The sequence below is a fragment of the Notechis scutatus genome, chromosome 14 (genome assembly GCF_049901735.1).
Source record: "Notechis scutatus isolate UNSWTSFEM ecotype Mainland chromosome 14, rNotScu1.2, whole genome shotgun sequence".
NCBI lineage: Eukaryota > Metazoa > Chordata > Lepidosauria > Squamata > Elapidae > Notechis > Notechis scutatus.
In genome coordinates, this window is record NC_142022.1 from 8,505,195 (window position 1) to 8,516,551 (window position 11,357).

The 11,357-nt window shown below is 46.9% G+C and overlaps 1 protein-coding gene across 2 annotated transcripts; it reads left to right on the forward strand.

Annotated features, from left to right (window-relative positions):
* The first annotated feature begins 521 nt into the window (after positions 1-521).
* On the forward strand, positions 522-5,183 carry KRTCAP2 (keratinocyte associated protein 2). 2 transcript variants are annotated; one of them, XM_087943737.1, is made up of 5 exons: positions 522-737; positions 1,489-1,643; positions 2,492-2,555; positions 2,670-2,736; positions 4,965-5,183. In XM_087943737.1, exons 1-5 carry the CDS (start codon positions 731-733, stop codon positions 5,083-5,085), a joined length of 414 nt encoding a protein of 137 aa, XP_087799863.1. In that variant the 5' UTR covers positions 522-730; the 3' UTR covers positions 5,086-5,183. The 2 variants fall into 2 exon arrangements, with proteins under 2 accessions (XP_087799863.1, XP_087799864.1); XM_087943738.1 differs by having other exon boundaries at positions 632-763.
* Positions 5,184-11,357: the final 6,174 nt, after the last annotated feature.

Here is an 11,357-nt window from a genome sequence, read left to right on the forward strand (position 1 = left end):
TTTAAAGGAAGGCGGGGGAGGGGGAAAGAAATGAATGGATGAGCCAAAAAAGGATTTGCAAGTTGAAAGGGGTGGGGTGCCCCCATTGGAATTGTGCATTGGGAGCGGGGGGGGAAGCCGTCTGCACAAGGTCAGAGGCTGTCTTGCCCAGCTGGGCATTGCACAGCCCTTGGTGGAGAAAGAGAGAGAGGCCGCCTCTGAACCTACGCAGAGGGCCCTCTCCGCTTCTGCTGGGCAAGAGGCGGAAAGGCGCGCTTGGCCATGATTGCAAAGGCGACTCATGTACATTTTATTTCTTTTTTAGGGATTTCTTCCCCGACACACACAATCTTTGCAAAAGCGGAGAGGCGGGTCTCGAACCCGCGACGACGTGTCACGCCTCGCTTTGTTCGACGCCGCTGGGAAGGGAGATGCGCGCGGCCCCCTAGCGGCCGGACGGTGAACAAGCCACTCCCGCCTATCGACGAGGCGAGGCCATCCCCGCGCATGTACCAAAGCGCTTCACGCGGCCCCCCACCACCACTCCTTTTGTGCGCAGGCGCGATAGGAAAAGTACACGTCTACGCTCAGCCGCCGGGGCGGTCCCGCGCGTGCGCGAAAAGAAGGTCCAGCGTGGTTGAGAAAAAAGGCTCTTCCCGGCGGCGCATGCGCAAGGCAGACGGACGCTCTGGTTTCAAACCGAGGAGGGATCGTTGGCTCGGCGGACGGAACGGGGGGCGTCGCGCGGGGCATGATGGGTAACGTGGTCTCCGGGAAAGGGGAGGTGGGCATCAGATTAAGTAAGCCAAGTGCATCCTGGGTAATCTGGCAGGGGTGGGCAAGGCAAGGCAAATGAGAGAGGCCATGGCATTACCCAGAACCCCCCCCCCAAAAATTGGTGCCTTCCAGCTGGGCTGGACTACAACCCCCATCATCCCCAGACAGCACAGCTTCCCTGGGCAAAGACAGTATTTGTGCCATTGTATTTGTTCTCACACTAAGGGGGCATTGTGGGTACAAGGGAATGACTGGTAAAGGGGCATTGTGGGCGGAGGGGATGATGGGTAAAGGGGCGTTGTGGACGGAGGGGATGATGGGTAAAGGGGCATTGTGGACGGAGGGGATTATGGTTAAAAGCACTGTGGGCGGAGGGGATTATGGGTAAAGGAGCACTGTGGGCAGAGGGGATTATGGGTAAAGGCACTGTGGGTGGAGGGGATGGCATAGATATATATAATTTTTGCACCCCACCAGACTCAGCCCAGGACGTCACCAACCCCTCTCCTCTCCTTCTGCCTTCCAACCCTGGATAAGCCAGGATGCATTCCTCAAACAAGCCATGGTTCGCGGAGTTCCCGCCCCAAGACCTCTCCAAGAAAGCTGCGCTGCCCGGAATCCCCCCCCCCACGTAACCCTTTTTGGACCCTTCCCAGCGCCGATGACCGAATTGTCCCGATGTCCCGAGTTGTCCAGCCGTCCGTAACCGTCTCTTTCTTTCTGTCTTTCTAGCCGTCAGCACGGGAATATCTCTGGTGCTTTCCTCCCTGTTGTCTTTGCTGCTCTTCACGGGGATGCAGATGTACAGCCGCCAACTGGCCTCCAGCGAATGGCTGACCATCCAAGGGGGTCTTTTGGGGTCGGCCCTCTTCATTTTTTCCCTAACCGTATCCTTCCCTTTTCCCCTCTGTGTGTGTGTGTGTGTGTGTGTGTCCATCCAGACTGTATCTTATTCCAATCCCATTTCACACTGTATCTTATTCTAATCTCATTTCAGACTGTATCTTAATTCCAATCTCATTTCACACTGTATTTTATTCCAATCCCATTTTAGACTGTATCTTATTCCATTCCATTTCAGACTGTATCTTATTCCAATCTCATTTCACACTGTATCTTATTCCAATCTCATTTCATACTGTATCTTATTCCAATCCCATTTCATTTCAGATTTGATCTTATTCCAATCTCATTTCACACTATCTTATTCCAATCCCATTTCATTTCAGATTTTATCTTATTCCAATCTCATTTCACACTATCTTATTCCAATCTCATTTCAGACTGTATCTTATTCCAGTCCCATTTCATTTCAGATTTTATCTTATTCCAATCTCATTTCACACTATCTTATTCCAATCCCATTTCACACTGTATCTTACTCCAATCTCATTTCAGACTGTATCTCATTCCAATCCCATTTCAGACTGTATTTTATTCCAATCCCATTTCACACTGTATCTTATTCCAATCTCATTTCAGACTTCATTTTATTCCAATCCCGTTTTAAATGGCTTTTATCATCTTTTAGTAATAAATTGTTTCTGGAACTCAGCACTTTGATACGGCCCAATAAAAGGTACTAAACAGGGCCCACTTAAAAACCTTACAAAAAATTTTTTTTTCCCAAGGAGTGCCAGGCAGAGGGGAACATCTGTCTTAAGGCTGTTGCAAAACAGCTCCAGTCTTTTACCGCTGTTGTCATCCTTGACTTAAGACCCTCCCTCCCACAAAGGCCTTCAACAACCTGGAAAGTCTGATTTTCGGCAAGGGGTTCCAAGCAAAGGTCTTTCCTGAAAGTAAGTCAAATGCAGAAGGAAGTGGGGGGGCTGCTCGGGCCCTGAACGGATTATCCTGATTTTTAACCTGGGTTTCTCCCCCCCCCTCCTCCTCCTCTCCACTCCTGTCTATAGTTATTTCCTGTCTCCTGCTGGCCCTGTTTGCAGCTGGACTGATTCATCGAGTTTGTGTCACCACTTGGTAAGGACAGAGGTGGGCTGGGGTGTGTTTGTGATTGAATTGGGGGTGGGGGGGATGATTTATATTAATAATACCCTGGAAAGGCCACAGTTGGAATATTGCATCAATTTTTTTCTGGTTGCCAAAAGATGTTGAGATTCCGGAAAGAGCTTAGGGAAGAACAACGAAGATGGTTTGAGGACTGGAAGGTAAAATATACGAAGGATATTGCAGGAATTGGGGATGTCTAGTTTAATGAAAAGAAGGACGAAGGGGGGGAACGTGATAGCACCTTCCAATATTTGAGGGGCTGCCCCAAAGAAGAAGGGGTCAACTTTTATTCTCCAAAGCCCCTGAGGCCAGAACAAGAAGCAACAGATGGAAACGAACCGTGGTGCCCCAGGGTGGGATACAAAACAGTCACAGAAAAAAAAGGTAAAGCCCTTTTTATTCCTTCACTTTGCTTCCAAGCTCCAAATATCTTTGATGGAAGCCACACACACACAAAAAAAAAAAACTCCCACACAAACAGTTACAAGAAGAAGGGGAAAAAGCAACACAAACCAGGCACGATAAGGTTGTGGAGGACGTCCACACGCTGGGAAGGGCACCAAACTCAAGAGAGGAACCACAAACGAGAGATATTTCCACGCTTTGTTTCCAGCATTTACCCCCATAACGCAGGTCCGTCCCTCTTATCCAGCTGTCACAGCTGCAGCCCACGAAGAGGATCCATCCCTGGAGGTTTCCAAGAAGAGGCTGGGCCGCCATTTGTCTGGAATGGTTTTAGGGTTTCCTGGCTGAGCAGGGGGTTGGGCTAGACGACCTCCCAGGTCCCTTCCAGCTCCGTTCCGCTGTTAATCCAGACACAGATCCTCAAATCAAAACAATTCTGGGCTTAAGGGGTGGTCTGAAATTTCAGCCCGTCTGGGAAACCTGGCTGGCTTGAAGTCTGGAGGAAAAAGCTATCTTGTGTTTTTTGGAAAGGCGGCTGAATCATATCAGCATAGCTTAACTATTGACGGGAGAGCCGTACGCCTAAAGTCTAAAAAAAAAAAAAAGGCAGGAGTGAAGAGAACAAATATTTGGCCCACTGTCTTAAGGCAATTAAAAGAGTTTAAAAGAATCCCTCCTGGGATTAGGAATGTGAGCAAAAAAGGGGGAAAAAAGTCTAGGTTTTTAAAAATTATTTGAAAGGCCTCGTTGGGAGGAAGGGAAAGGAAAGGAGATGAAGAAAGGAGAAAGATAAGCAGAGAGGGAAGAAGGAAGGGATAGATGGGAAGGAGAAAGATAAGACGAGGGAGAGAGAAGGAAGAAGGAAGGATAGATGGGAAGGGAGGAATGAAGGGAAAAGAGGGAGGATGGGGGAAGAAGGAAGGAAAAAATAAGGAAAGGAAGGAAATGGGAAGGAAGAAAGGAAGGAGAGAGGAGGGAAAGGATGGGAGGAAGGAAGGAAGGAAGGAAGAAAAGGAGGAAGGGAGGGAGGAAGGAAAAGAGATAAGAGATAGGGAAGGGAAAGATAAGGAGGGAAATGGGAAGGAAGAAAAGGAAGGGGAAAGATAAGCAGAGGAAGGGAAGAGGAATGGATGGGAAGGAAGGAAGGGATAGATAGGAAGGAAGAAAATGAGAGGGAGGGAGGAAGGAAAAGAGATGAAGAGATAGGAAGGAAGGAGAAAGATAAGCAAAGAGGGAGGGATAAATGGGAAGGAAGAAAAGGAGATAGGAAGGAAGAAAAGATAAAGGAATGGCAAAGGGAAAGAAAGGGAGAAAAAGAAAGGAAGGAGAAAAAAGACGGAAGAAAGGAAGGGAAGCAGGTAAAGAAGCAAACGAGGGAAGGAAGGATTGGAGGGGAAGGAAGAGGAAGAAATGGAAGCAGAAGAAGAGGAAAAGAAGAGAAAAAGCAGAGGAAGGAAGGACAAAGGAAAAAAAAGACAAGCAGAAGAACAAAGGAAGAGAAAGAAAGGAAGGATGAAAAGCCAACAGGAAGGAACGAGAGTTGGAAGGGACGTTGGAGGTCTTCTAGTGAGTCCAGGAAAGAAGGACGGACGGACTCCTCTATCTATCTACCCACCTTCTATCCATCCTCGCCTTCTCTCAACCAAACGGACTTCTCTCCTTGAGGGCTGATATGGGAGTCAACCCCTTTTAATTTTCAAGCCCTCCTTTAGCCTGCAGGCCTGCAGATAAGCAATCCTAAACCAGGGTTAACTTGGCGGCTAATCTCTCTCTCTCTTTCTCTCTCCCTACAGCTTAATCTTCTCCCTGATTGCCCTCTACTACATCCAGAAAATCTCTTCCACCTTCTACCAAACGGCCACCCCGGTCTCTGTACCGGTGAAGACGGTCAGCAAAAGCCGGAAGAGGAATTGACGATGGAACATCGGATCTCTCTCTCTCTCTCTCTCCCTGTTCTGGTTTCCATCAATGAATTTCAATAAAACCTCTCCCTCGGGGGATTTCGTTATATATCTATCTATATATATATCTATATATATACCAAAAAAACCAGCAACCAGACTGGTGTCTTCTTGCAGCTTTGAACCATCTGCTTTCTCATTGCAATCTTTTTTTCGTGAGCGCTTTGCAAATTTAATTATTTCTCCCCAGTGTTGGAAAGGCAATTTTTTTAAAAAAAATTATCTGCCATCAGGGAGTGACTCCCTAGAAGGTGGAAAACTGGAATAATTCAAACATAATTCTAGTTTTTTTTTTAATATTGATCTCCTGGCCTATCAAGATGATGGGAGTGGCACTTTCCCAGATTATTTCTCCCCCCCACTGCGAGGTAGGCTGGATCGAGAGAATGAGGAACTGGCCCCAAATCGATCCCGGGAGATCTCATAGATCAATATTTCTCCACTTTAGCCACTTTGAAATGGGTGGTTTTCATGTCCCAGAATTCCCCAGCTGTGATTTTTGGAAGTTTGAAGTCCAAATAACTTAAAACATGCTGGCTGGGGGATTCTGGGGTTGAAGTCCATTCTGGCTGGGGGATTCTGGGAGTTGAAGTCCATTCTGGCTGGGGGATTCTGGGAGTTGAAGTCCATTCTGGCGAGGATTCTGGAGTTGAAGGGATTCTGGGAGTTGAAGTCCATTCTGGCGGGATTCTGGAGTTGAAGTCCATTCTGGGGGGATTCTGGGAATTGAAGTCCATTCTGGGCAGGGGATTCTGGGAGTTGAAGTCCATTCTGGCCGGGGATTCTGGGAGTTGAAGTCCATTCTGGCTGGGGATTCTGGGAGTCCATTCTGGCTGGGGATTCTGGAGAAGTCCATTCTGGAGGGGATTCTGGGAGTTGAAGTCCATTCTGGCTGTTTCTGGGAGTTGAAGTCCATTCTGGATGGGGGATTCTGGGAGTTGAAGTCCATTCTGGGACTTGAAGTCCATTCTGGCTGGGGGATTCTGGGAGTTGAAGTCCATTCTGGCTGGGGGATTCTGGGAGTTGAAGTCCAGACTTCTACAGAGCTGAGAAACACTGCTATAGATGACTAACAGGGTGTATAATGTCCCCGAAATCTCCTTCAAGCTGCTACCGAAATAGGGTAGGCTGGGGATGATGGGTGTTACCACCAACCCAGAGGCCAGGGAGATGGGTCTTCTCAACCTTGCACCACAATCTGATTTCCAGCAGGGAGCGCTGTCGGACAAGGAAATATCAGACTTTTTTAAAAAATTTTAATTTACTGCAGGCTTTGCTAACTTCGCCCCTTCTGCCTTCAAGGGATGCTTTTTAAAAGCTACCTGAGATAAAGGGCGGGGGCTTATTATAAATTTATTTTATGTTAAATTTTCCCAATTTATAAAAGGGGCGAAAAGGAAGACGTCTGGGCTAGGCAGGCTTCTACATTTCTGTCGCAAGGCAGTCTTAAGGAAATGGCTGGGACTCCCCGAAATAAAGCCCTGAATTTGGATGATGGGGGAGAAAGGAAACCACAGGCTCAGCAGTGACTTTAAGGATCTTGACGATCAGGGGCCTCAGCCGTTTGATCACCCTGATGGGGGATGATGGGAACTGGAGTCCATTCCAAGTGGATAAGGCTTGAGACTTACCTCACCCACCCTGCTAAGCCTACCCCCCCCCCCCCAATACCTGAGGCTGCCTTGAGCACCATTAATTCTGCCACGGGACACCTTAAAAGTGCCCACTTCCAACCCAAACTTTGCAAGCGTGGGGAGGGAAGGAGGGAGGGGGAAATAGAAGAAGAGAAGGAAGGAAAGGAAGGGCGGAGAAAGGAGAAGGAAGGAAGGAAAGGAGTGAGAGAAAAGGAAAGTTGTATGAGAAGGAGTGACGGAAAAAGGAAAGGGGAGGGGGAAGGAGTGAGAAAGGAAAGGAGGAACATGAAGGAAGAAAAGGGAGTGATGGAAAAGAAAGGAAGGAAAGGAGTGAGGAAAGGAAGGAAAGTTGAGGAAGAAGAGGGAAAGCAAAGGAAAATAAGGAAGGAAAGGAGTGAGAGAAAAGGAAAGCCGTATGAGGAGGGAAAGGAATGAGAAAAAGGGAAAGTTGTATAAGGAAGGAGTGATGGGAAAGAAAAGGGGAAGGAAAGGAGGGAGAAAGGAAAGGAAGGAAAGTGAGGAAGAAGAGGGAAAGAAAGGAATATAAGGATGGAGAAAAGGAGTGATGAAAAGAGGAAGGAAAGGAGTGGAGGAAGGAAAGGTGAGGAAGAAGATGGAAGGAAAAGGAATATAAGGAAGGAAAGGAGTGGTAGAAAAAGGAAAAGAAAGGAATGTATGAAGGAAAGAAAGAAGTAATGGCAAAAGGAAAGAAGGAAGGGAGTGATGGAAAAAGGAAGGAAGGAACGTATGAAGGAAAGAAAGAAGTAATGGCAAAAAGAAAGAAGGAAGGGAGTGACGGGAAAAAGGAAAAGGAAAGTTGTATGAGAAAGAAAAGGAGGAAAAGGAACAGAAGGAAGGAAAGGAGAGAAAAGGGGAATTGTATGAGAAGGAAGGAAAGGAGTGATGGAAAAAGGAAAGGAGGGAAAGGAGAGAGAGGAAAAGAAGGAAAAGAAAGAAGAAAAGGAGGGAAAGGAAAGGAAAAAAAAAGATGAGCACCCATTGCTTGCCTTCCAGACGACCATCGGGGCTTCCTGAAGTTGACTTCCTCCTGGCCCCCTCCCACCATCCCATACCCACCCCCTTTCCAAGCCCCGGGGGGTGGGGTCCAGGGGTCAACCTTTGCCCTGACCCCCCCTCTAGGGAAGGCATAGATATATATCCTTCAGCCTCTTCAAACCGGGAGGGGATCAGATCACATTCTTTGCAAAAGCTTTAACTCAACCCTTTCCTGGCCTTTTGCGTCCCCCCAAGGATTTGATTGCAAGGAAAACAACCCAGCAGCACGGAAGGGGGCTTGGGAGGGGGCTCCAACTTTGCAGGGGTGGAATTGGGTAGGTGGGGGTTCTGGGATGGGGGTCTCTTTCCCACCCCCTCCTCTTTCTCTCTGGGTACTGCCTGAGTGCTTCTCCGGCTGTATTTTTTTTATTATTATTATTATTATTATTATTAAAACAAAGGTTCTTTTCAATTGGAAAAAGAATTTTTTTGGGGGAAAAAAAAAAAAAGAGGCTCTGGGCACATTTCCAGGTCGGTTGAGCGAGTCTTAATGGAGGGTATCCAGAGCCAGGATGGGGCAGCCTTTTTTTTGTCGACCCCCACCCAACAATTGTAGGCTTTGTTCCATGAGGCCCTCGACTTATGACCCACCCACCCCCCTCATTGAGTGACTGAAATTATGATGGCACTGAAATAAGCGATTGGTAAATTCTTACAAAAGAAAAACAATTGGAAGACAAGAAGAATTTAGGACGTCTATTTCCATCTATATCATCTATCTATTTCTATCATTATCTCTATTTCTATCTTCTCTATCATATTTACCTATTTCTTTTATCTCTATCTTCTTTATCATTATCTCTATCTTCTCTATCATATCTGTCTATCTATCTATCTATCTATTATCTATCTATCTATCTATCTATCTATCTATCTATCTATCTATCTATCTATCTTCTATCTATCCTCTATCTATCTATCTATCTATCTACCTACCTACCTACCTACCTACCTACCTATCTATCTATCTATCTATCTTAGGGAGGGAGGGATGGAGAGAGGGGGAGAGGGAGGGAGAGTGAGAGAGTGGTACACGGAGGGAGGGACAGAAGGATAGAGGGGGAGGGAGGGAGAGAGGAAAGGAAAGAGGAAGGGAGAGGGAGAGAGGAAGGGAAAGAATAAAAAGAATCAAACACGCATTGCAATAATTGGGGAAATTAAATTGCCAAGAGCTGCGGCCTCTGCTTTGTTTTTGTTTTTTTGGAAAGCTCCCCAAATATCTCAATCTTCCTTTGGCTTCTCTCTCTCTTTCTCTCCAGCGATGTGAGGTGCGTTGAGACCTGTAGGGAAGGTGAGTAGCGTTCACGGGAAACCGGGCAGGTTGAAGCAAGTCCCAGCCTCCAGCGAGGGTTTATTATTTACTTGGCGTTTTACAGACAACTCCAATAACCTCTTTCTCTCTCCCTCCCCTCTCTTGGGGCTTGTTTTTTTTTTGGGGGGGGACCATGGCATGGCAAGCCCCAATTGGCTCGACTGGGCCTGGGGCTAGTGGAGGCTGGGCGACCCAAGTGACCACACCGACTGTTTTAATTTTGCGTTTGTGTGTTTTGTTTTTTCGCTGTAAGGGGGGAGAAAATAATGTTTTTGGGGGCTTTGGAAGATGTTGGCAGGAGTCGTGGGCATTGGGTGAAGGGCGAGGTTCAATCTCGGGCATCGGGCGAAAGAGGCAAAGCAACTGGGATCTGCCAAAGCTGGGAAGAAGTGATAAGAGTTGGAGATTCTTCTGGAATTGAAATTCCTTCCTTCCTTCCTTTCCTTCTTTCCTTCCTTCCTTCCTTCCTTCCTTCCTTTCTCCTTCCTTTCCTCGTCCCTTCCTATCTGCATATTCCTTCCTTCATTTCTTCCATCTCCATCTTATTCCTCCATCCCTCCCTCTGTATCCATATCTTCCTTCCTTCCTTCCTTCCTTCCTTCCTTCCTTCCTTCCTTCCTTCCTTCCTTCCTTCCTTCCTTCCTTCTTTCCTTCCTTTCTCCTTCCTTTCTTCGTCCCTTCCTATCTGCATATTCGTTCCTTCATTTCTTCCATCTCCATCTTATTTCTCCCTCCCTTCCTCTGTATCCATATCTTCCTTCCTTCCTTCCTTCCTTCCTTCCTTCCTTCCTTCCTTCCTTCCTTCCTTCCTTCCTTCCTTCCTTCCTTCCTCCCTTCTTCCCATTTCCCTCCCTTCTTCCCTCCCTCTCTACTTCCTTTCCCTTTTTCTTCCTTTCTTCCTCTCTCCTTCCTTCCTTCCTTCCTTCCTTCCTTCTCCCTTTCCCTCTTTCCTTCATTTTTTCCTTCCTTTCTTCCCCCACTGTCCTTCCTTCCTCTCTCCTCCCTTCTCTCCCTCTCCTTCCCTCTCTTTCCTTCCTTCCTTCCCTTTCTCTCCTCCTTCCCTCCTTTTCATTTCCCTCCCTCCCTTCCCTCCTTCCTTTCTTTCCTCCCTCCCTCCCTCTGCAAATATCCCTGATATACACAGCTGGCCGTACCTGCTCTGGCAGGAGTAAATTAAGCAAGAGCCACAAAAAGACAGAAAATATGTTTTCCCAAGTAATCAGCCCTGGGGATCAAGCAAGCCAACAACCTCCCCATTTCAGAATATTTCTCTATTGTCTCGTCCCTGCGGCCAAACACCCCACTCCCCTGCAAAAAAAACCTGATTAAAAAAAAAAGTGGGGGGGGGGGGGGAAAGCCGTCAGCTTTGAATTCAGATCCTCTCGCTGGAGGGGACCAAAAAACTAAGAAGGCAAATCAGGGACATGGAGAGTGATAAATTCGAAATGGCTGGTCATCCTCCTTTTGGCACCCCTCTTAAGGAGAAGAGGAAAAACCCTCAGGGTTCCAGACAACATTGCGGGGGGAGAGAGAGGGAGGGAGGGAGAAAGAGATGGAGAAAGAGAGAGAAAGAGAGACGGAGAAAGAGAGAGAAGGAGAAAGAGATAGAGAAAGAGAGAGAGAGAGAGATGGAGAGAGAAAGAGAGAGGAGAAAGAGAGAAAGAGAAAGAAAGAGAGATGGAAAAAAAGAGATGGAGAAAGAAAGAGAAAGAAAGAAAGAAAGAGATGGAGAGAGAGAAAGAGAGATGGAGAAAGAGAGAGAGAGGAGAGAAAGAGAGGGAGAAAGAGAGAGAAAGAGAGACGGAGAAAGAGAGAGAAGGAGAAAGAGAGAGAGAAAGAGAAAGAAAGAGAGATGGAGAGAGAAAGAGAGAGGAGAAAGAGAGAAAGAGAAAGAAAGAGAGATGGAAAAAGAAAGAGATGGAGAAAGAAAGAGAAAGAAAGAAAGAAAGAGATGGAGAGAGAGAAAGAGAGATGGAGAAAGAGAGAGAGGAGAGAAAGAGATGGAGAAAGAGAGAGAAAGAGAGACGGAGAAAGAGAGAGAAGGAGAAAGAGAGAGAAAGAGAGAGAGAGAAAGAGAGAGAAGGAGAAAGAGATAGAGAAAGAGAAATGGAGAAAGAGAACGAAAGAGAGATGGAGAAAGAAAGAGATGGAGAAAGAGAAAGAGAAAGAAAGAGAGATGGAGAGAGAAAGAGAGAGGAGAAAGAGAGAAAGAGAAAGAAAGAA